At 40.1% G+C, this 23873-nt stretch overlaps 6 protein-coding genes across 6 annotated transcripts; 3 read left to right on the forward strand and 3 right to left on the reverse strand.

Annotated features, from left to right (window-relative positions):
- Positions 1-253: 253 nt before the first annotated feature.
- LOC309719538 (uncharacterized protein) lies at positions 254-1891 on the reverse strand (the record flags this gene model as incomplete). The annotated part of the gene is made up of 7 exons (XM_082555695.1): positions 1705-1891; positions 1135-1225; positions 952-1013; positions 798-857; positions 609-689; positions 414-514; positions 254-307 (listed from the first exon to the last, which is right to left on the reverse strand). The coding sequence occupies exons 2-7, from the start codon at positions 1221-1223 to the stop codon at positions 254-256; spliced, it is 447 nt and encodes a 148-aa protein (XP_082411821.1). The 5' UTR covers positions 1224-1225; positions 1705-1891.
- A 3547-nt stretch (positions 1892-5438) lies between these two features.
- On the forward strand, positions 5439-8326 carry LOC309719325 (uncharacterized protein). Its single transcript, XM_082555373.1, has 4 exons — positions 5439-5746; positions 6928-7057; positions 7276-7409; positions 7482-8326. The coding sequence occupies exons 1-4, from the start codon at positions 5627-5629 to the stop codon at positions 8256-8258; spliced, it is 1161 nt and encodes a 386-aa protein (XP_082411499.1). The 5' UTR covers positions 5439-5626; the 3' UTR covers positions 8259-8326.
- An 818-nt stretch (positions 8327-9144) lies between these two features.
- Positions 9145-10949, reverse strand: LOC309719337 (uncharacterized protein). The gene is made up of 7 exons (XM_082555385.1): positions 10710-10949; positions 10140-10230; positions 9957-10018; positions 9803-9862; positions 9614-9694; positions 9419-9519; positions 9145-9311 (listed from the first exon to the last, which is right to left on the reverse strand). Exons 2-7 carry the CDS (start codon positions 10226-10228, stop codon positions 9222-9224), a joined length of 483 nt encoding a protein of 160 aa, XP_082411511.1. The 5' UTR covers positions 10229-10230; positions 10710-10949; the 3' UTR covers positions 9145-9221.
- Positions 10950-14463: 3514 nt separating this feature from the next.
- On the forward strand, positions 14464-17323 carry LOC309718776 (uncharacterized protein). Its single transcript, XM_082554327.1, has 4 exons — positions 14464-14751; positions 15925-16054; positions 16273-16406; positions 16479-17323. Exons 1-4 carry the CDS (start codon positions 14632-14634, stop codon positions 17253-17255), a joined length of 1161 nt encoding a protein of 386 aa, XP_082410453.1. The 5' UTR covers positions 14464-14631; the 3' UTR covers positions 17256-17323.
- An 818-nt stretch (positions 17324-18141) lies between these two features.
- On the reverse strand, positions 18142-20202 carry LOC309719705 (uncharacterized protein). Its single transcript, XM_082556008.1, has 8 exons — positions 20088-20202; positions 19707-19990; positions 19137-19227; positions 18954-19015; positions 18800-18859; positions 18611-18691; positions 18416-18516; positions 18142-18308 (listed from the first exon to the last, which is right to left on the reverse strand). The coding sequence occupies exons 3-8, from the start codon at positions 19223-19225 to the stop codon at positions 18219-18221; spliced, it is 483 nt and encodes a 160-aa protein (XP_082412134.1). The 5' UTR covers positions 19226-19227; positions 19707-19990; positions 20088-20202; the 3' UTR covers positions 18142-18218.
- A 103-nt stretch (positions 20203-20305) lies between these two features.
- On the forward strand, positions 20306-22444 carry LOC309718777 (uncharacterized protein). Its single transcript, XM_082554328.1, has 4 exons — positions 20306-20432; positions 21046-21175; positions 21394-21527; positions 21600-22444. The coding sequence occupies exons 1-4, from the start codon at positions 20430-20432 to the stop codon at positions 22374-22376; spliced, it is 1044 nt and encodes a 347-aa protein (XP_082410454.1). The 5' UTR covers positions 20306-20429; the 3' UTR covers positions 22377-22444.
- Positions 22445-23873: the final 1429 nt, after the last annotated feature.

Consider the following 23873-nt stretch of genomic DNA (forward strand, 5'->3'; position numbering starts at 1 on the left):
GTCATATAGGAAAGTTCCCAAAAAGGTCCCTTCTGCCCCTATGGTCAACATTCCCTTGAAGAAGAAGAGAGGTTTTGGTGAGAATTATAATACAAAAAAACGTGAAATCTTTAGACTATCAACAAAATCATGTCACTCACATAGGCAGAAAACACTCTTGGGGCGCTTTTTTTGGTTCCATCGGGTGACTGGTGTTTTCGGAGATGTCCCAGTGTCAGGGCAGTGATGGAGACTGGGTGGAACAGTGAGATGATTACACTCTGACCTGCAGGGGCCAGCAGTTCCCTGGAGGCACAGGCAAATATTCCTGAGGAAAGAAATTAATTATTACGCTGCCCAGAGTTCATAAATGTAAACTTTTTCTCCATGTTATATCACTTTGAATCTTGCTGTGCAAACTATGTCATTCTTACTTGGATTACTCTTCTACTGGCCCTGGAGGGGTCCACCCACTGCATACATTTGCGCACAGAGTTCTCTGTCCATGAGGAAACCCCGCTTTGGATCATGGCTCCTGAATTCACACAAATCACAGACAAATTATTTGTTTTCTTTGTGTACATTCATGTATAAATGATGATGAGACAGATGAAGATGGCGATCTTTACCTTGAGATTCAAAAATTGGCTGAGTGTCTGCTGTTTCTGCTTCTTTTTTGCTGTTTATGGAAATTGTGCAGCTCACAATTCCTAAGAGACACGAAGTAGAGAGGTTAGGGGTGGATGTGGGGACAAATGGTCCAGGTTTTACTTGTGTGTTAGGAAGGATTGTCTGACAGAAAGTTCTGAGTCACTCACCAAAAGTCAGAAGGGGCAGCATCAAGAAAGTGATGATGTGCTTTAAAAGTCTTGTTTTGTCTGCAAAGAGAGAACCACAGGGGAGTTTACAGTCTGATAACAGAATCTTCTTCTCTCATTCTAAATGATGTTAAAATTGAGTAGTGGTCCTTACTTTGCTGTATGCGAGGGTTCATAAAGGGACCTCGTCTCCTATGTTTTCTCCGACGGAAGACCCTAAAAGATGACACACAAGTTTAAAGACTTATTCTACAGGTGAAGATTTACACCGTCGGCACGCCTGAGGATGTTTTATCCAGAATGTAGCGTGCAGTCCCAAAAGCATCCACACACATACTTGTATGAGGTCTCTTTATATGAAATATTTGGAGCTCCGTCTTCCCTATAATAGCCTGACTCCTGCAGGCGGAGGCTTCTTCGTGCCATCACTGTAAAATGGCAGAAAGACAGAAAATGATCAGTGATTCACTCTTTAAACACAAGATGCATTCATCACTATGTAAAATCAAAACTTATTATTAAAAGCTGTTTACTTTCTCTACTTAGAATCATTCAATATATTTAACATCCTAAGACCTGGCCTCCACATATGTGCACACAACACATTTTGGGTTGTCTAGACCAAAATGCAAAATTTTGCTCTACAAGGGGCTGATATCCACTTATGAGGACATTATACTGCCATTGAGATTTAAAGTGAATGTCCTCATATGTGGATCTCATTTTTCTCAGAAACAAAAATCAGGTCGAAACAAACAAAAAAAAGTAATTCTTTGTTTTTACAGCCCAAATAACAAAGAGAAATTAAAAAGGCATGCCATGAAAGAGTTCAGGTCTTAGGAGGTAAAACAAATCTTTGCATCTCTGCTGCAATAAGTCTTTAAAGCAATGTGCACCAAGCTCATACCTTTAGGGATCAGGTGTTCACCTGTCTCTGGCTGATCTTTAGTGGATCAGTGTATGCTTGTCGTTTTTTCTCTCTCTCGCTGCAATCACAGGTATCTGAGTATGCTGAGTATGCTGAATGCTGCAAACACGAAGGTTTACTAATAAATTTATTTTTTTTCAAATCCAAAAACATTCTGTCTGACACAGTTGCCATGGAAGCACGTGTAAACACTGTCAGCAGAGTTGCTATAATTCGTCATTTTTTCACATCACCGCAACTTTTTCCCTCTTAAAAAAAATGCACGTTACCAATGCAGTACTTAACACTCTAAACTGGTGTTTATTTAACTGTGGCATCTCTCCTTTGTCTCCCAGTAGACATGATTTAGGTGATCTGGACAAATTACAAGGTATCCATCCCTGCATATAATTCAATACACTGTTCCAAACTGGAAAAAACAGCCGGCATTCCCAGAGGGCGTGTATCAGTACCTTTACTTGTCGACATTTCCAACACAAGTCCTCTCTACCAACACCCATTCAATACAGCGCTGAAGGAGTATAATAATATATATTAAGAATTTTGTGCTGCATAAATCCCTCCTTATCTATCGGGTTACTTTCGTGTGTTATTGTAACTCTTCCTTTTAAACAGTTTCTTATTTGTAAATACTTCCAAAAATGACAATAGCGCTCCAAACAAAACTTATTTGTAATATTCTCATATGACATGAAAAAATCTCCCTCAAATAAGTCACAACAGTTCTGATACCTCTTCTTAGCCATTGTGCCCAGTAAACAGTCTGCTTACCAATTTTTATTTTAAGATTATCCCACAAGGTGGCATACTTTTAAGGCACAAGTTTATATTTTTATGCACGTCCAACCACACCATTTTTGAAATTTCAAAATAGGATTTTGCATCTTACCCTCTTTATTTACTTTTTGTGATAAAATATAAATTGGTGTGGATGGAGATGCAAGCTCTTGTTCTATTAAAATCCAATCTATATCGGTTTTCATTGCGCAATGTTTGCCTAATCTAGCCATTTTTAAAAGAGATGCTTTAATACTCTATATTGCCTAGGTCTATTCCCTCTTCTTTTTTTTGGTTGGGAAAGTCGATTAATGTTAATAAGGGGTTCGAACCCTTCCAAAGAAAATCTTTTATCATATTATTATAGCTTTGGAACATCTGTCGCGGGATACACATGGGCAACATTCCTGTATAATAGCTGATGACTGTTGATATAACCATTTTTACTGTTTACTTTTCCCCACAATGTCAAACTAGTTTACTCAATTTATCCAAATTTTTATTGATTTTGCTTATTAATTTTCCCACACTGTTAGCCATAATATCCTCAATATTTGGGTTCAATTCAATTACAACACACTTCATTCCTTTGTCCACCCACTTAAAGTTAAAGCCCAATATTAGGTTATGACTACAAGTTTGGGAAACTGGCATCACCTCTGATTTATGCCAATTAACTTTGTACTCCAAAAACAGTGAATAATTATCAGTCACCTCTAATAGTGTTGTGATATAATTAGCAGGGTCTTGGCTTAATACCAGAACATCATCTGTGTACAGGAACAATTTGTGTTCTCTACCTCCCCCAAATACACCTTTAATCTCTGCATTTTCTCTGAATAGCTAATGGCTCTGAAAAGATGGTAAATAGAAGTGGACCTAAATTACATCCTTGACGTGTTGATCTAGAAATACTCAAAAAAGGAGAGAGTACCCCATTCGTAAATACAGCTTCTTCTGGCCTCAAATATATGGTTCTAATCCATCTGCAAAAGTTGTCGCCTAATTCAAATTTTTCCAGGGTCCTAAACAGATATTTCCACTCCACCGTATCAAGTCCTTCTGTGCATTTAAATATGGAGCCAGTGCAGGATTTGTGTCTATTCTTGATAAACCCTACTTGATCTTTATGAATAATTTGTGGTAGTACAACCTCCAGCCTCATTGTTAGTACTTTGGATAGAATTTTGTAATCCACATTGATTAAATTTATCAGTCTGTAATTGCCTGGATCCGTTAAATCTTTGTCGCCTTTGGAACTACTGATATTATGGCCAGATTAAAACTTGCAGGGGGCCGTCCATATTCAAAGGCTTCATGTAATACTCAGTTAAAAATGGACGTAGCAAATCTCTAAATTTGTGATAAAACTCTGCTGGGAGGCCATCTATTCCTGGTGACTTTCCAGCTTTCATTGCACAGATCCTTCCTTTACTTTGCCTCTGTTAGGGGAGTTTGCAATTTGTCAGAATTGGAATATTCTTAAATGCCTAAGTCAGTCACCTGATCTTATCCCAGTTGAGCATACATTTCACTTGTTGAAGACAAACTTTGAACAGAAAGGCCCACAAACAAACAGCAACTGAAAGCCGCTGCAGTAAAGGCCTGACAGGGCATTAAAAAGGAGGAAGCCCAGCATCTGGTGATGTCCATGAGTTCAAGAACTAGGCTGTCATTGTAAGTAAAGGTTTTTTTTTAATCAAGTATTAGAAATGGACATTTATTTTTCTGTTATTTAATTTGTCAATTACTTTGAATCCCCTGAAATTAAGGGATTGTGTTAAAAACGCTTTAGCTCCTCACATTTTTATGCAATCTTTTCATTCAACACACCAACTAGTTAAAACTGCAGGAATGTCTTAAAGACATAAAGACCTGGATGACTAAACTCTCTGAAGAGCCTTCAGTTGATCCAAAATGCTGCAGCAAGAGTACTGACAGGAACTAGAAAGAGAGAGCATATTTCTATGTTGCCTTCTCCTTTCTCTGTTTAATCTGTAATCAAATTTAAAATCCTGTTCCTCACATACAAGGTGTTGAATAATCATTCCCCATCTTAATGACCCTATTGTACTGTATCACCGCTGACAAGCTCTTCATTCTCAGACTGCTGTTTTACTTGTGGTTCATAGAGCATTTAAAAGTAGAATGGGAGGCACAGCCTTCTTCAGCTTTCAGACCCCTCTTCTGTAGAACCAGCTCTCAGTTTGGATTCAGGACACAGACGCCGTCTCTGCTGTTAAGATTAGATTTAAAACTTTAATAAAGTGTATACTTAGGACTGGATCCGGTGACCCTGAATCCTCCCTTAGTTACACTGCAATAGGTGTTGGCTTCTAGGGGATGCATTGAGTGTTTCCTCTTCAGTCACCTTTCTCACTCACTATGTGTTTATACATCTCTCTGCATTTGATTATTAGCTATTAAACAATGAATACATATTACCAACTCTGTTATTAGTAATTATGCCACAAACATCAAAGACAAATCCTTATATGGTTGGAACAGAACCATGTAAGGATTTGTCTTATAATAATTTAAAGTTAGACCTAACAACATAAAAAAACCAAAACTAAAGACCATAAGTTATTGGTTTTTTTTTTTACCTGTCCCAGTTTCTCCAGTAATGTACAGCATTCATTTGTTGATTATTTATCAAACATAAAATTCTCACCCTTTTATTCTGCTTTTAAAAAAAGAAAAGAAGAAAAAAGATAGTGGTTTATATTTTAAAACACTGTCGCCAAAAGAAAAAAAAAGACTTCTTGTGGAATTCATATTCATTTTCTTTTATATATTTTTTCTCATTAATGCAGTTGTACTGTGTATTTTTCCAATTTGTTTTGCAGGAAAGTATTTTAAAGAAGAATTAGATAAAGTTAAAAGCGACACCAGCCAGGAAACGGCTCTTTCTAATCTGTAGCGATGACAGGAAGTACGTAAAAGTTCGCGCATGTGTAAAGCAAACCTTACCCTGCGAGTCATCGCTGAGGGTTTAAAGCATATGTTTTTGTTTCTGTTTCGTGTGCAGTCATTTGTGTTGATCTTTTTATTACTTTGATTTGCAGTGACTCTTCCCGCAGGAACATTTCTATGGGACAGCACTTAATTGAGACTTCCAGTAATGTCAGGTTGCTCGGTTATCCCTCTGACGTTACCGCAGCGGGACGGGGGCGCGAGGAGGATTCGTTTCATTCACCTGGTGGGTCTGACATCGTTCAGACTGACAGAGAGCACCAAACAGGTGAGTTAATGGTTCACAGGTAGTCCAAGAGGGTGATGTATTACCACCAGCATAATAAACACATCTCCTTACTTGCAGGACGGTCGCAGACTTTCTAATTGGATAGTGATAAGTAATGTTTAACAAATAAGTACTGTAGCTAACTAAAAACAAAAAACAGCTTAGTAAAATAAATAAATAAATAAATAAAGCTTGACTAATACTATACTGCAGTTTTACACTCATCGGGCATTTTATTAAGTACACCTTACTAGTACTGGGTTGGGCCTACTGTTGCCTCCAGAGCCAGCTTAAATCTTTGTGGCACAGATTCAACAAGGAGCTGGGTACCTTCCTCTGAGATTTTGATCACACACAGCTCCTGCAGATTTGTCGGTTGAACATCCATGATGTGAATCTCCTGTTCCAGGACATCCTCCTGGAGTTGGACCTGGTGGCTGTGGCGGCCATGTGTGTACAGTGAACTCATTTTCGCTGCCAGTTTGAGATTATTTGAGCTTTGTGACATGCTATGTTATCCTCCTGGAAGCAGAAGATGGGTAAACTGTGGTCATAAAAGCTGGACATGGTGAGCAACAATACTCAAGTAGCCTGTTGAAATTCTGTTCAGTTGGCACTAAGAGTCCCAAATTAAACTTTGCTCCACCCAAACCCGCAAAATGTAGCGTCAGTTTCTTTTCTTAGCTGACAGGAGTGACACCCAGTGTGGATTTCTTCTGCTGTAGTCCATCTGCTAAAAGCTTCAACATGTTGTCCATTCGCAGATGCTCTTCTGCATAATTTAGGTGGGATGAGTGGTTGTTTGAGTGGTTCTTGCCTTCCTGTCAGCTGAAAACTCAAAAGTCTGGCCAGACTACTTTGACCTCTGGCATCAAGACATTTTCACCCAGAGAAATTCTCTGTAAAAGCATGTTTGTGTGGCTAAAGTCCCAACAACCATGTCACATTCAAAGTCACTTAAATCATGTTTTTTCTCCATTCTGATGCTCGCGTTGAACTTCAGCGGGTTGTCTTGGTCATGTCTACATGCACAAATGCACTGGGGTGCTGGCATGTCATTGGCTTATTATAGACTCACATTAATGAGCAGTTGAGCATGTATACCATTAACATGGTCAGGCAGTGTACGTTATTGTCAGGCTTTATACGGCGGTGGCTTATATTCATCCTCTCTGTTTCAGGGTTCAACGATTCCGCTCTATTTGGGAGCCGATCTCCTCTCAAAGACTGATGTGCGTACAGAAAACCATCCAAGACACCATGCCAAGTTTGCCAAGAAAGGCCTTGCAACAAAAATAACTTTTTCCTCAGGTAAAATACAGACATACCAGTGGAAGTTAAACATTAACTACACCTGTGCCTCTAAAACCACGGGGTGGGTGTAGACAATCAAATGAAATAAATATGACTAGGGGGAAATAAACATAGACAAGCTCATGCTATCGCATTGATATGCACCTTATTTTTAGGTAAAAGTCACCCACCAGGACAGACACATTGTCACACTGATCCCCCTGATTGTGTTCAAGCTTTCAGGTTTCACGGCTTGAAGGTACCCTCTGCAAATAACAGCCTGTGGTTCTACAGCATTCAGGGACTTTTTCGAGTAGCCTTTGAGTTGTACAGTAAGCAAGATCAGCTTGCTGTGCTGGAGAATTTCCAGGTAAACATCATGTATACGTGATAATTTTATTTTTCTGTCACAATGCATGTTTTAATCACATCTGTCCCCTAGGATGTCTGGAAAGCACAGATCAGTGACAGCCCTCTGGAAGTGAGTTACAGCCTCAGCGTGCAGCTGGACCCTTCAGGGTCGCTCAGCCAGCGTGACTCACAATCAAAGGGTGTAATATCACAGCCTCCTTATTTCCAGGCTGACAAGGACGTGGTAGATGTTAGTAGCATGGACACTGCTGACACATCAGCAGATCATGATTATTGTTCTCTTCCCAAGCAGAGCTTACAATCTGAGCAAAGAGAAGTAGTAATATCCACAGTGAGACAAAAATTGCACCGCTTGGATGAACAGTTCTCCTCGGAGCCTCGAAGCTGCTCAGAGCAGCTGGAGACGGTCTTGCTGCTTTTGGAGAACATTGATCGCTACATAAATGGGAGACTTGAAGAAAAAGATGCGACGGAGATTGTGCTGGCTCTGCTAAAGGCCAAAGACTGGGGCCCAGTGTATTCAAGCAGCCTGCTCACTTATATAGGACGTTGGCTTGGCCAGCAGTTTCATGCAGCCAACAGCAGCATCAGCCAGAAGGTGGAGGGCTTTAAACTTCAGCACATTGAGCGCATCAGCGACCTGCCACCTGCTGAGGAACTAGCCACAGAGCTGTTCCCTGAAGCGATGCGGACGCTGCTGCTTCACTGGATGGGCTTAAGTGAGGACTTCAGCCTTGAAAAGAGACGCAGCGAATACCCAATCCTGCTCCTCATCCTCGAGTTTGCCAACCACAACCTCATCACTGGCGTAGCTCATGTGTTGTACTCCAGTCTTATATGCAGGTAAAAGTGTCAACATAAGACCTGTTTTTCAATGGAACAACGTTTTATATTCAAATAAAGGTTTATTTTGTGCGTGTGTGTACATTACTATACATATGACTCCTCTTAGGTTGGGTAAGGTTCAGTATTAGCAAAAACATTTGTTACACAGTACCCTGAAAAAATCTCCAGATTCTCATTTCTTACTTTTGCTAGGAAAAGAGATATGGGTGGAGATTGATCAAAACACACTATCTAATATAGAAAGAACAGTGGCTGAGATCCAAACAAGCTTAAAGTCAGTATCTGGTTGTGACCACCTTTATTAGTGTTTCATTGTGTTTTTACTGTCTAGGTATGTTTTTGCTGCATTGACAGTGTGCTTGGGGTCACTGTTATGCTAAAAAAATAAAACCTCTGACCATCAGATATTTCCAGGTGGTATTGACTGGTGGATCAAAATCTGACTGTACTTTTCTGGGTTCACAGTTCAATCAGTTTTGATTAAATCTCTGGCACCACTGGCTGAAATGCAGCTCTATGACAGAGCCTCCACCATGTTTTACACACAGTAGCAGAAGATACAGTTGTACCTCTCTTCTGAACTTGTCTGTATATCGTGACGATGATTTGAACCAAAAATGTAAAATATGGATTCATCTCTCCATCAGACCTGTTGTCACTGATTTTCAGGTACTGTTTATCTGCTGTGGGCTAGTTTTTGGGTTTTTAGGTCCTCCACTTGTCCAGTTTCTTCTGATTTATTTTATTGATACAATGCACACTATCCTGAGATATGCCAGGTTCATGGCTAAAGGTTCTTTGGGAATCACCTTGGTGGTGTAAACATTATTTTTACACCACCACGTTATGATCCAACCATATCACATAAAAGGAAATGCTGCGACGTGTTCTAAAACTTTTTTAAGACACAAAATTTATTTATTTGAAACACATTAAAAAGTACAAAAGAACATTTGAAACACATTTACTCCTCCCCACTCATCTCTGTGCAGGACAATTTACAGGAATTGTCCTGCAGGGGCCAGCAGTTCCCTGGAGGCCCAGGTAAATATTCCTGAGGAAAGAAAATTAATTATTACACTGCCCAGAGTTCATAAATGTAAACTTTTTCTCCATGTTATATCACTTTAAATCTTGCTGTGCAAACTATGTCATTCTTACTTGGATTACTCTTCTACTGGCCCTGGAGGGGTCCACCCACTGCATACATTTGCGCACAGAGTTCTCTGTCCATGAGGAAACCCCGCTTTGGATCATGGCTCCTGAATTCACACAAATCACAGACAAATTATTTGTTTTCTTTGTGTACATTCATGTATAAATGATGATGAGACAGATGAAGATGGCGATCTTTACCTTGAGATTCAAAAATTGGCTGAGTGTCTGCTGTTTCTGCTTCTTTCTTGCTGTTTATGGAAATTGTGCAGCTCACAATTCCTAAGAGACACGAAGTAGAGAGGTTAGGGGTGGATGTGGGGACAAATGGGCCAGGTTTTACTTGTGTGTTAGGAAGGATTGTCTGACAGAAAGTTCTGACTCACTCACCAAAAGTCAGAAGGGGCAGCATCAAGAAAGTGATGATGTGCTTTAAAAGTCTTGTTTTGTCTGCAAAGAGAGAACCACAGGGGAGTTTACAGTCTGATAACAGAATCTTCTTCTCTCATTCTAAATGATGTTAAAATTGAGTAGTGGTCCTTACTTTGCTGTATGCGAGGGTTCATAAAGGGACCTCGTCTCCTATGTTTTCTCCGACGGAAGACCCTAAAAGATGACACACAAGTTTAAAGACTTATTCTACAGGTGAAGATTTACACCGTCGGCACGCCTGAGGATGTTTTATCCAGAATGTAGCGTGCAGTCCCAAAAGCATCCACACACATACTTGTATGAGGTCTCTTTATATGAAATATTTGGAGCTCCGTCTTCCCTATAATAGCCTGACTCCTGCAGGCGGAGGCTTCTTCGTGCCATCACTGTAAAATGGCAGAAAGACAGAAAATGATCAGTGATTCACTCTTTAAACACAAGATGCATTCATCACTATGTAAAATCAAAACTTATTATTAAAAGCTGTTTACTTTCTCTACTTAGAATCATTCAATATATTTAACATCCTAAGACCTGGCCTCCACATATGTGCACACAACACATTTTGGGTTGTCTAGACCAAAATGCAAAATTTTGCTCTACAAGGGGCTGATATCCACTTATGAGGACATTATACTGCCATTGAGATTTAAAGTGAATGTCCTCATATGTGGATCTCATTTTTCTCAGAAACAAAAATCAGGTCGAAACAAACAAAAAAAAGTAATTCTTTGTTTTTACAGCCCAAATAACAAAGAGAAATTAAAAAGGCATGCCATGAAAGAGTTCAGGTCTTAGGAGGTAAAACAAATCTTTGCATCTCTGCTGCAATAAGTCTTTAAAGCAATGTGCACCAAGCTCATACCTTTAGGGATCAGGTGTTCACCTGTCTCTGGCTGATCTTTAGTGGATCAGTGTATGCTTGTCGTTTTTTCTCTCTCTCGCTGCAATCACAGGTATCTGAGTATGCTGAGTATGCTGAATGCTGCAAACACGAAGGTTTACTAATAAATTTATTTTTTTTCAAATCCAAAAACATTCTGTCTGACACAGTTGCCATGGAAGCACGTGTAAACACTGTCAGCAGAGTTGCTATAATTCGTCATTTTTTCACATCACCGCAACTTTTTCCCTCTTAAAAAAAATGCACATTACCAATGCAGTACTTAACACTCTAAACTGGTGTTTATTTAACTGTGGCATCTCTCCTTTGTCTCCCAGTAGACATGATTTAGGTGATCTGGACAAATTACAAGGTATCCATCCCTGCATATAATTCAATACACTGTTCCAAACTGGAAAAAACAGCCGGCATTCCCAGAGGGCGTGTATCAGTACCTTTACTTGTCGACATTTCCAACACAAGTCCTCTCTACCAACACCCATTCAATACAGCGCTGAAGGAGTATAATAATATATATTAAGAATTTTGTGCTGCATAAATCCCTCCTTATCTATCGGGTTACTTTCGTGTGTTATTGTAACTCTTCCTTTTAAACAGTTTCTTATTTGTAAATACTTCCAAAAATGACAATAGCGCTCCAAACAAAACTTATTTGTAATATTCTCATATGACATGAAAAAATCTCCCTCAAATAAGTCACAACAGTTCTGATACCTCTTCTTAGCCATTGTGCCCAGTAAACAGTCTGCTTACCAATTTTTATTTTAAGATTATCCCACAAGGTGGCATACGTTTAAGGCACAAGTTTATATTTTTATGCACGTCCAACCACACCATTTTTGAAATTTCAAAATAGGATTTTGCATCTTACCCTCTTTATTTACTTTTTGTGATAAAATATAAATTGGTGTGGATGGAGATGCAAGCTCTTGTTCTATTAAAATCCAATCTATATCGGTTTTCATTGCGCAATGTTTGCCTAATCTAGCCATTTTTAAAAGAGATGCTTTAATACTCTATATTGCCTAGGTCTATTCCCTCTTCTTTTTTTTTGGTTGGGAAAGTCGATTAATGTTAATAAGGGGTTCGAACCCTTCCAAAGAAAATCTTTTATCATATTATTATAGCTTTGGAACATCTGTCGCGGGATACACATGGGCAACATTCCTGTATAATAGCTGATGACTGTTGATATAACCATTTTTACTGTTTACTTTTCCCCACAATGTCAAACTAGTTTACTCAATTTATCCAAATTTTTATTGATTTTGCTTATTAATTTTCCCACACTGTTAGCCATAATATCCTCAATATTTGGGTTCAATTCATTTCCAAGACACTTCATTCCTTTGTCCACCCACTTAAAGTTAAAGCCCAATATTAGGTTATGACTACAAGTTTGGGAAACTGGCATCACCTCTGATTTATGCCAATTAACTTTGTACTCCAAAAACAGTGAATAATTATCAGTCACCTCTAATAGTGTTGTGATATAATTAGCAGGGTCTTGGCTTAATACCAGAACATCATCTGTGTACAGGAACAATTTGTGTTCTCTACCTCCCCCAAATACACCTTTAATCTCTGCATTTTCTCTGAATAGCTAATGGCTCTGAAAAGATGGTAAATAGAAGTGGACCTAAATTACATCCTTGACGTGTTGATCTAGAAATACTCAAAAAAGGAGAGAGTACCCCATTCGTAAATACAGCTTCTTCTGGCCTCAAATATATGGTTCTAATCCATCTGCAAAAGTTGTCGCCTAATTCAAATTTTTCCAGGGTCCTAAACAGATATTTCCACTCCACCGTATCAAGTCCTTCTGTGCATTTAAATATGGAGCCAGTGCAGGATTTGTGTCTATTCTTGATAAACCCTACTTGATCTTTATGAATAATTTGTGGTAGTACAACCTCCAGCCTCATTGTTAGTACTTTGGATAGAATTTTGTAATCCACATTGATTAAATTTATCAGTCTGTAATTGCCTGGATCCGTTAAATCTTTGTCGCCTTTGGAACTACTGATATTATGGCCAGATTAAAACTTGCAGGGGGCCGTCCATATTCAAAGGCTTCATGTAATACTCAGTTAAAAATGGACGTAGCAAATCTCTAAATTTGTGATAAAACTCTGCTGGGAGGCCATCTATTCCTGGTGACTTTCCAGCTTTCATTGCACAGATCCTTCCTTTACTTTGCCTCTGTTAGGGGAGTTTGCAATTTGTCAGAATTGGAATATTCTTAAATGCCTAAGTCAGTCACCTGATCTTATCCCAGTTGAGCATACATTTCACTTGTTGAAGACAAACTTTGAACAGAAAGGCCCACAAACAAACAGCAACTGAAAGCCGCTGCAGTAAAGGCCTGACAGGGCATTAAAAAGGAGGAAGCCCAGCATCTGGTGATGTCCATGAGTTCAAGAACTAGGCTGTCATTGTAAGTAAAGGGTTTTTTAATCAAGTATTAGAAATGGACATTTATTTTTCTGTTATTTAATTTGTCAATTACTTTGAATCCCCTGAAATTAAGGGATTGTGTTAAAAACGCTTTAGCTCCTCACATTTTTATGCAATCTTTTCATTCAACACACCAACTAGTTAAAACTGCAGGAATGTCTTAAAGACATAAAGACCTGGATGACTAAACTCTCTGAAGAGCCTTCAGTTGATCCAAAATGCTGCAGCAAGAGTACTGACAGGAACTAGAAAGAGAGAGCATATTTCTATGTTGCCTTCTCCTTTCTCTGTTTAATCTGTAATCAAATTTAAAATCCTGTTCCTCACATACAAGGTGTTGAATAATCATTCCCCATCTTAATGACCCTATTGTACTGTATCACCGCTGACAAGCTCTTCATTCTCAGACTGCTGTTTTACTTGTGGTTCATAGAGCATTTAAAAGTAGAATGGGAGGCACAGCCTTCTTCAGCTTTCAGACCCCTCTTCTGTAGAACCAGCTCTCAGTTTGGATTCAGGACACAGACGCCGTCTCTGCTGTTAAGATTAGATTTAAAACTTTAATAAAGTGTATACTTAGGACTGGATCCGGTGACCCTGAATCCTCCCTTAGTTACACTGCAATAGGTGTTGGCTTCTAGGGGATGCATTGAGTGTTTCCTCTTCAGTCACCTTTCTCACTCACTATGTGTTTATACATCTCTCTGCATTTGATTATTAGCTATTAAACAATGAATACATATTACCAACTCTGTTATTAGTAATTATGCCACAAACATCAAAGACAAATCCTTATATGGTTGGAACAGAACCATGTAAGGATTTGTCTTATAATAATTTAAAGTTAGACCTAACAACATAAAAAAACCAAAACTAAAGACCATAAGTTATTGGTTTTTTTTTTTACCTGTCCCAGTTTCTCCAGTAATGTACAGCATTCATTTGTTGATTATTTATCAAACATAAAATTCTCACCCTTTTATTCTGCTTTTAAAAAAAGAAAAGAAGAAAAAAGATAGTGGTTTATATTTTAAAACACTGTCGCCAAAAGAAAAAAAAAAGACTTCTTGTGGAATTCATATTCATTTTCTTTTATATATTTTTTCTCATTAATGCAGTTGTACTGTGTATTTTTCCAATTTGTTTTGCAGGAAAGTATTTTAAAGAAGAATTAGATAAAGTTAAAAGCGACACCAGCCAGGAAACGGCTCTTTCTAATCTGTAGCGATGACAGGAAGTACGTAAAAGTTCGCGCATGTGTAAAGCAAACCTTACCCTGCGAGTCATCGCTGAGGGTTTAAAGCATATGTTTTTGTTTCTGTTTCGTGTGCAGTCATTTGTGTTGATCTTTTTATTACTTTGATTTGCAGTGACTCTTCCCGCAGGAACATTTCTATGGGACAGCACTTAATTGAGACTTCTAGTAATGTCAGGTTGCTCGGTTATCCCTCTGACGTTACCGCAGCGGGACGGGGGCGCGAGGAGGATTCGTTTCATTCACCTGGTGGGTCTGACATCGTTCAGACTGACAGAGAGCACCAAACAGGTGAGTTAATGGTTCACAGGTAGTCCAAGAGGGTGATGTATTACCACCAGCATAATAAACACATCTCCTTACTTGCAGGACGGTCGCAGACTTTCTAATTGGATAGTGATAAGTAATGTTTAACAAATAAGTACTGTAGCTAACTAAAAACAAAAAACAGCTTAGTAAAATAAATAAATAAAGCTTGACTAATACTATACTGCAGTTTTACACTCATCGGGCATTTTATTAAGTACACCTTACTAGTACTGGGTTGGGCCTACTGTTGCCTCCAGAGCCAGCTTAAATCTTTGTGGCACAGATTCAACAAGGAGCTGGGTACCTTCCTCTGAGATTTTGATCACACACAGCTCCTGCAGATTTGTCGGCTGAACATCCATGATGTGAATCTCCTGTTCCAGGACATCCTCCTGGAGTTGGACCTGGTGGCTGTGGCGGCCATGTGTGTACAGTGAACTCATTTCCGCTGCCAGTTTGAGATTATTTGAGCTTTGTGACATGCTATGTTATCCTCCTGGAAGCAGAAGATGGGTAAACTGTGGTCATAAAAGCTGGACATGGTGAGCAACAATACTCAAGTAGCCTGTTGAAATTCTGTTCAGTTGGCACTAAGAGTCCCAAATTAAACTTTGCTCCACCCAAACCCGCAAAATGTAGCGTCAGTTTCTTTTCTTAGCTGACAGGAGTGACACCCAGTGTGGATTTCTTCTGCTGTAGTCCATCTGCTAAAAGCTTCAACATGTTGTCCATTCGCAGATGCTCTTCTGCATAATTTAGGTGGGATGAGTGGTTGTTTGAGTGGTTCTTGCCTTCCTGTCAGCTGAAAACTCAAAAGTCTGGCCAGACTACTTTGACCTCTGGCATCAAGACATTTTCACCCAGAGAAATTCTCTGTAAAAGCATGTTTGTGTGGCTAAAGTCCCAACAACCATGTCACATTCAAAGTCACTTAAATCATGTTTTTTCTCCATTCTGATGCTCGCGTTGAACTTCAGCGGGTTGTCTTGGTCATGTCTACATGCACAAATGCACTGGGGTGCTGGCATGTCATTGGCTTATTATAGACTCACATTAATGAGCAGTTGAGCATGTATACCATTAACATGGTCAGGCAGTGTACGTTATTGTCAGGCTTTATACGGCGGTGGCTTATATTCATCCTCTCTGTTTCAGGGTTCAACGATTCCACTCTATTTGGGAGCCGATCTCCTCTCAAAGACTGATGTGCGTACAGAAAACCATCCAAGACACCATGCCAAGTTTGCCAAGAAAGGCCTTGCAACAAAAATAACTTTTTCCTCAGGTAAAATACAGACATACCAGTGGAAGTTAAACATTAACTACACCTGTGCCTCTAAAACCACGGGGTGGGTGTAGACAATCAAATGAAATAAATATGACTAGGGGGAAATAAACATAGACAAGCTCATGCTATCGCATTGATATGCACCTTATTTTTAGGTAAAAGTCACCCACCAGGACAGACACATTGTCACACTGATCCCCCTGATTGTGTTCAAGCTTTCAGGTTTCACGGCTTGAAGGTACCCTCTGCAAATAACAGCCTGTGGTTCTACAGCATTCAGGGACTTTTTCGAGTAGCCTTTGAGTTGTACAGTAAGCAAGATCAGCTTGCTGTGCTGGAGAATTTCCAGGTAAACATCATGTATACGTGATAATTTTATTTTTCTGTCACAATGCATGTTTTAATCACATCTGTCCCCTAGGATGTCTGGAAAGCACAGATCAGTGACAGCCCTCTGGAAGTGAGTTACAGCCTCAGCGTGCAGCTGGACCCTTCAGGGTCGCTCAGCCAGCGTGACTCACAATCAAAGGGTGTAATATCACAGCCTCCTTATTTCCAGGCTGACAAGGACGTGGTAGATGTTAGTAGCATGGACACTGCTGACACATCAGCAGATCATGATTATTGTTCTCTTCCCAAGCAGAGCTTACAATCTGAGCAAAGAGAAGTAGTAATATCCACAGTGAGACAAAAATTGCACCGCTTGGATGAACAGTTCTCCTCGGAGCCTCGAAGCTGCTCAGAGCAGCTGGAGACGGTCTTGCTGCTTTTGGAGAACATTGATCGCTACATAAATGGGAGACTTGAAGAAAAAGATGCGACGGAGATTGTGCTGGCTCTGCTAAAGGCCAAAGACTGGGGCCCAGTGTATTCAAGCAGCCTGCTCACTTGTATAGGACGTTGGCTTGGCCAGCAGTTTCATGCAGCCAACAGCAGCATCAGCCAGAAGGTGGAGGGCTTTAAACTTCAGCACATTGAGCGCATCAGCGACCTGCCACCTGCTGAGGAACTAGCCACAGAGCTGTTCCCTGAAGCGATGCGGACGCTGCTGCTTCACTGGATGGGCTTAAGTGAGGACTTCAGCCTTGAAAAGAGACGCAGCGAATACCCAATCCTGCTCCTCATCCTCGAGTTTGCCAACCACAACCTCATCACTGGCGTAGCTCATGTGTTGTACTCCAGTCTTATATGCAGGTAAAAGTGTCAACATAAGACCTGTTTTTCAATGGAACAACGTTTTATATTCAAATAAAGGTTTATTTTGTGCGTGTGTGTACATTACTATACATATGACTCCTCTTAGGTTGGGTAAGGTTCAGTATTAGCAAAAACATTTGTTACACAGTACCCTGAAAAAATCTCCAGATTCTCATTTCTTACTTTTGCTAGGAAAAGAGATATGGGTGGAGATTGATCAAAACACACTATCTAATATAGAAAGAACAGTGGCTGAGATCCAAACAAGCTTAAAGTCAGTATCTGGTTGTGACCACCTTTATTAGTGTTTCATTGTGTTTTTACTGTCTAGGTATGTTTTTGCTGCATTGACAGTGTGCTTGGGGTCACTGTTATGCTAAAAAAATAAAACCTCTGACCATCAGATATTTCCAGGTGGTATTGACTGGTGGATCAAAATCTGACTGTACTTTTCTGGGTTCACAGTTCAATCAGTTTTGATTAAATCTCTGGCACCACTGGCTGAAATGCAGCTCTATGACAGAGCCTCCACCATGTTTTACACACAGTAGCAGAAGATACAGTTGTACCTCTCTTCTGAACTTGTCTGTATATCGTGACGATGATTTGAACCAAAAATGTAAAATATGGATTCATCTCTCCATCAGACCCGTTGTCACTGATTTTCAGGTACTGTTTATCTGCTGTGGGCTAGTTTTTGGGTTTTTAGGTCCTCCACTTGTCCAGTTTCTTCTGATTTATTTTATTGATACAATGCACACTATCCTGAGATATGCCAGGTTCATGGCTAAAGGTTCTTTGGGAATCACCTTGGTGGTGTAAACATTATTTTTACACCACCACGTTATGATCCAACCATATCACATAAAAGGAAATGCTGCGACGTGTTCTAAAACTTTTTTAAGACACAAAATTTATTTATTTGAAACACATTAAAAAGTACAAAAGAACATTTGAAACACATTTACTCCTCCCCACTCATCTCTGTGCAGGACAATTTACAGGAATTGTCCTGCAGGGGCCAGCAGTTCCCTGGAGGCCCAGGTAAATATTCCTGAGGAAAGAAAATTAATTATTACGCTGCCCAGAGTTCATAAATGTAAACTTTTTCTCCATGTTATATCACTTTAAATCTTGCTGTGCAAACTATGTCATTCTTACTTGGATTACTCTTCTACTGGCCCTGGAGGGGTCCACCCACTGCATACATTTGCGCACAGAGTTCTCTGTCCATGAGGAAACCCCGCTTTGGATCATGGCTCCTGAATTCACACAAATCACAGACAAATTATTTGTTTTCTTTGTGTACATTCATGTATAAATGATGATGAGACAGATGAAGATGGCGATCTTTACCTTGAGATTCAAAAATTGGCTGAGTGTCTGCTGTTTCTGCTTCTTTTTTGCTGTTTATGGAAATTGTGCAGCTCACAATTCCTAAGAGACACGAAGTAGAGAGGTTAGGGGTGGATGTGGGGACAAATGGTCCAGGTTTTACTTGTGTGTTAGGAAGGATTGTCTGACAGAAAGTTCTGACTCACTCACCAAAAGTCAGAAGGGGCAGCATCAAGAAAGTGATGATGTGCTTTAAAAGTCTTGTTTTGTCTGCAAAGAGAGAACCACAGGGGAGTTTACAGTCTGATAACAGAATCTTCTTCTCTCATTCTAAATGATGTTAAAATTGAGTAGTGGTCCTTACTTTGCTGTATGCGAGGGTTCATAAAGGGACCTCGTCTCCTATGTTTTCTCCGACGGAAGACCCTAAAAGATGACACACAAGTTTAAAGACTTATTCTACAGGTGAAGATTTACACCGTCGGCACGCCTGAGGATGTTTTATCCAGAATGTAGCGTGCAGTCCCAAAAGCATCCACACACATACTTGTATGAGGTCTCTTTATATGAAATATTTGGAGCTCCGTCTTCCCTATAATAGCCTGACTCCTGCAGGCGGAGGCTTCTTCGTGCCATCACTGTAAAATGGCAGAAAGACAGAAAATGATCAGTGATTCACTCTTTAAACACAAGATGCATTCATCACTATGTAAAATCAAAACTTATTATTAAAAGCTGTTTACTTTCTCTACTTAGAATCATTCAATATATTTAACATCCTAAGACCTGGCCTCCACATATGTGCACACAACACATTTTGGGTTGTCTAGACCAAAATGCAAAATTTTGCTCTACAAGGGGCTGATATCCACTTATGAGGACATTATACTGCCATTGAGATTTAAAGTGAATGTCCTCATATGTGGATCTCATTTTTCTCAGAAACAAAAATCAGGTCGAAACAAACAAAAAAAAGTAATTCTTTGTTTTTACAGCCCAAATAACAAAGAGAAATTAAAAAGGCATGCCATGAAAGAGTTCAGGTCTTAGGAGGTAAAACAAATCTTTGCATCTCTGCTGCAATAAGTCTTTAAAGCAATGTGCACCAAGCTCATACCTTTAGGGATCAGGTGTTCACCTGTCTCTGGCTGATCTTTAGTGGATCAGTGTATGCTTGTCGTTTTTTCTCTCTCTCGCTGCAATCACAGGTATCTGAGTATGCTGAGTATGCTGAATGCTGCAAACACGAAGGTTTACTAATAAATTTATTTTTTTTCAAATCCAATAACATTCTGTCTGACGCAGTTGCCATGGAAGCACGTGTAAACACTGTCAGCAGAGTTGCTATAATTCGTCATTTTTTCACATCACCTGTCACCTGCAACTTTTTCCCGACCGCATCTTAAAAAAATGCACAAAATAAAAAAAAACAGCTTAATAAAATAAATAAATAAATAAATAAAGCTTGACTAATACTATACTGCAGTTTTACACTCACCGGGCATTTTATTAAGTACACCTTACTAGTACTGGGTTGGGCCTACTGTTGCCTCCAGAGCCAGCTTAATCTTTGTGGCACAGATTCAACAAGGAGCTGGGTACCTTCCTCTGAGATTTTGATCACACACAGCAGCTCCTGCAGATTTGTCGGCTGAACATCCATGATGTGAATCTCCTGTTCCAGGACATCCTCCTGGAGTTGGACCTGGTGGCTGTGGCGGCCATGTGTGTACAGTGAACTCATTTTCGCTGCCAGTTTGAGATTATTTGAGCTTTGTGACATGCTATGTTATCCTCCTGGAAGCAGAAGATGGGTAAACTGTGGTCATAAAAGCTGGACATGGTGAGCAACAATACTCAAGTAGCCTGTTGAAATTCTGTTCAGTTGGCACTAAGAGTCCCAAATTAAACTTTGCTCCACCCAAACCCGCAAAATGTAGCGTCAGTTTCTTTTCTTAGCTGACAGGAGTGACACCCAGTGTGGATTTCTTCTGCTGTAGTCCATCTGCTAAAAGCTTCAACATGTTGTCCATTCGCAGATGCTCTTCTGCATAATTTAGGTGGGATGAGTGGTTGTTTGAGTGGTTCTTGCCTTCCTTTCAGCTGAAAACTCAAAAGTCTGGCCAGACTACTTTGACCTCTGACATCAAGACATTTTCACCCAGAGAAATTCTCTGTAAAAGCATGTTTGTGTGGCTAAAGTCCCAACAACCATGTCACATTCAAAGTCACTTAAATCATGTTTTTTCTCCATTCTGATGCTCACGTTGAACTTCAGCGGGTTGTCTTGGTCATGTCTACATGCACAAATGCACTGGGGTGCTGGCATGTCATTGGCTTATTATAGACTCACATTAATGAGCAGTTGAGCATGTATACCATTAACATGGTCAGGCAGTGTACGTTATTGTCAGGCTTTATACGGCGGTGGCTTATATTCATCCTCTCTGTTTCAGGGTTCAACGATTCCGCTCTATTTGGGAGCCGATCTCCTCTCAAAGACTGATGTGCGTACAGAAAACCATCCAAGACACCATGCCAAGTTTGCCAAGAAAGGCCTTGCAACAAAAATAACTTTTTCCTCAGGTAAAATACAGACATACCAGTGGAAGTTAAACATTAACTACACCTGTGCCTCTAAAACCACGGGGTGGGTGTAGACAATCAAATGAAATAAATATGACTAGGGGGAAATAAACATAGACAAGCTCATGCTATCGCATTGATATGCACCTTATTTTTAGGTAAAAGTCACCCACCAGGACAGACACATTGTCACACTGATCCCCCTGATTGTGTTCAAGCTTTCAGGTTTCACGGCTTGAAGGTACCCTCTGCAAATAACAGCCTGTGGTTCTACAGCATTCAGGGACTTTTTCGAGTAGCCTTTGAGTTGTACAGTAAGCAAGATCAGCTTGCTGTGCTGGAGAATTTCCAGGTAAACATCATGTATACGTGATAATTTTATTTTTCTGTCACAATGCATGTTTTAATCACATCTGTCCCCTAGGATGTCTGGAAAGCACAGATCAGTGACAGCCCTCTGGAAGTGAGTTACAGCCTCAGCGTGCAGCTGGACCCTTCAGGGTCGCTCAGCCAGCGTGACTCACAATCAAAGGGTGTAATATCACAGCCTCCTTATTTCCAGGCTGACAAGGACGTGGTAGATGTTAGTAGCATGGACACTGCTGACACATCAGCAGATCATGATTATTGTTCTCTTCCCAAGCAGAGCTTACAATCTGAGCAAAGAGAAGTAGTAATATCCACAGTGAGACAAAAATTGCACCGCTTGGATGAACAGTTCTCCTCGGAGCCTCGAAGCTGCTCAGAGCAGCTGGAGACGGTCTTGCTGCTTTTGGAGAACATTGATCGCTACATAAATGGGAGACTTGAAGAAAAAGATGCGACGGAGATTGTGCTGGCTCTGCTAAAGGCCAAAGACTGGGGCCCAGTGTATTCAAGCAGCCTGCTCACTTGTATAGGACGTTGGCTTGGCCAGCAGTTTCATGCAGCCAACAGCAGCATCAGCCAGAAGGTGGAGGGCTTTAAACTTCAGCACATTGAGCGCATCAGCGACCTGCCACCTGCTGAGGAACTAGCCACAGAGCTGTTCCCTGAAGCGATGCGGACGCTGCTGCTTCACTGGATGGGCTTAAGTGAGGACTTCAGCCTTGAAAAGAGACGCAGCGAATACCCAATCCTGCTCCTCATCCTCGAGTTTGCCAACCACAACCTCATCACTGGCGTAGCTCATGTGTTGTACTCCAGTCTTATATGCAGGTAAAAGTGTCAACATAAGACCTGTTTTTCAATGGAACAACGTTTTATATTCAAATAAAGGTTTATTTTGTGCGTGTGTGTACATTACTATACATATGACTCCTCTTAGGTTGGGTAAGGTTCAGTATTAGCAAAAACATTTGTTACACAGTACCCTGAAAAAATCTCCAGATTCTCATTTCTTACTTTTGCTAGGAAAAGAGATATGGGTGGAGATTGATCAAAACACACTATCTAATATAGAAAGAACAGTGGCTGAGATCCAAACAAGCTTAAAGTCAGTATCTGGTTGTGACCACCTTTATTAGTGTTTCATTGTGTTTTTACTGTCTAGGTATGTTTTTGCTGCATTGACAGTGTGCTTGGGGTCACTGTTATGCTAAAAAAATAAAACCTCTGACCATCAGATATTTCCAGGTGGTATTGACTGGTGGATCAAAATCTGACTGTACTTTTCTGGGTTCACAGTTCAGTCAGTTTTGATTAAATCTCTGGCACCACTGGCTGAAATGCAGCTCTATGACAGAGCCTCCACCATGTTTTACACACAGTAGCAGAAGATACAGTTGTACCTCTCTTCTGAACTTGTCTGTATATCGTGACGATGATTTGAACCAAAAATGTAAAATATGGATTCATCTCTCCATCAGACCCGTTGTCACTGATTTTCAGGTACTGTTTATCTGCTGTGGGCTAGTTTTTGGGTTTTTAGGTCCTCCACTTGTCCAGTTTCTTCTGATTTATTTTATTGATACAATGCACACTATCCTGAGATATGCCAGGTTCATGGCTAAAGGTTCTTTGGGAATCACCTTGGTGGTGTAAACATTATTTTTGAAACACGTTATGATCCAACCATATCACATAAAAGGAAATGCTGCGACGTGTTCTAAAACTTTTTTAAGACACAAAATTTATTTATTTGAAACACATTAAAAAGTACAAAAGAACATTTGAAACACATTTACTCCTCCCCACTCATCTCTGTGCAGGACAATTTACAGGAATTGTCCTGCAGGGGCCAGCAGTTCCCTGGAGGCCCAGGCAAATATTCCTGAGGAAAGAAAATTAATTATTACGCTGCCCAGAGTTCATAAATGTAAACTTTTTCTCCATGTTATATCACTTTAAATCTTGCTGTGCAAACTATGTCATTCTTACTTGGATTACTCTTCTACTGGCCCTGGAGGGGTCCACCCACTGCATACATTTGCGCACAGAGTTCTCTGTCCATGAGGAAACCCCGCTTTGGATCATGGCTCCTGAATTCACACAAATCACAGACAAATTATTTGTTTTCTTTGTGTACATTCATGTATAAATGATGATGAGACAGATGAAGATGGCGATCTTTACCTTGAGATTCAAAAATTGGCTGAGTGTCTGCTGTTTCTGCTTCTTTTTTGCTGTTTATAGAAATTGTGCAGCTCACAATTCCTAAGAGACACGAAGTAGAGAGGTTAGGGGTGGATGTGGGGACAAATGGTCCAGGTTTTACTTG

The sequence above is a fragment of the Aulonocara stuartgranti genome (genome assembly GCF_965226115.1).
Source record: "Aulonocara stuartgranti genome assembly, chromosome: 12".
Lineage (NCBI taxonomy): Eukaryota > Metazoa > Chordata > Actinopteri > Cichliformes > Cichlidae > Aulonocara > Aulonocara stuartgranti.

Coding starts and splice junctions, on each gene's coding strand:
- LOC309719325 (XM_082555373.1), top strand. CDS start 5,627: ATGTCAGGTTGCTCGGTTATCCCTCTGACGTTACCGCAGCGGGACGGG. Junction 5,747..6,927: donor TGACAGAGAGCACCAAACAG/GTGAGTTAATGG, acceptor TCTCTGTTTCAG/GGTTCAACGATTCCGCTCTA. Junction 7,058..7,275: donor AAAAATAACTTTTTCCTCAG/GTAAAATACAGA, acceptor ATTGTGTTCAAG/CTTTCAGGTTTCACGGCTTG.
- LOC309719337 (XM_082555385.1), bottom strand. CDS start 10,228: ATGGCACGAAGAAGCCTCCGCCTGCAGGAGTCAGGCTATTATAGGGAA. Junction 9,863..9,956: donor GAACCCTCGCATACAGCAAA/GTAAGGACCACT, acceptor CTCTCTTTGCAG/ACAAAACAAGACTTTTAAAG. Junction 9,695..9,802: donor GCTGCCCCTTCTGACTTTTG/GTGAGTGAGTCA, acceptor CGTGTCTCTTAG/GAATTGTGAGCTGCACAATT.
- LOC309718776 (XM_082554327.1), top strand. CDS start 14,632: ATGTCAGGTTGCTCGGTTATCCCTCTGACGTTACCGCAGCGGGACGGG. Junction 14,752..15,924: donor TGACAGAGAGCACCAAACAG/GTGAGTTAATGG, acceptor TCTCTGTTTCAG/GGTTCAACGATTCCACTCTA. Junction 16,407..16,478: donor CTGTGCTGGAGAATTTCCAG/GTAAACATCATG, acceptor TCTGTCCCCTAG/GATGTCTGGAAAGCACAGAT.
- LOC309719705 (XM_082556008.1), bottom strand. CDS start 19,225: ATGGCACGAAGAAGCCTCCGCCTGCAGGAGTCAGGCTATTATAGGGAA. Junction 19,016..19,136: donor TATAAAGAGACCTCATACAA/GTATGTGTGTGG, acceptor GTCATCTTTTAG/GGTCTTCCGTCGGAGAAAAC. Junction 18,517..18,610: donor GCCAATTTTTGAATCTCAAG/GTAAAGATCGCC, acceptor GTGTGAATTCAG/GAGCCATGATCCAAAGCGGG.
- LOC309718777 (XM_082554328.1), top strand. Junction 21,176..21,393: donor AAAAATAACTTTTTCCTCAG/GTAAAATACAGA, acceptor ATTGTGTTCAAG/CTTTCAGGTTTCACGGCTTG. Junction 21,528..21,599: donor CTGTGCTGGAGAATTTCCAG/GTAAACATCATG, acceptor TCTGTCCCCTAG/GATGTCTGGAAAGCACAGAT.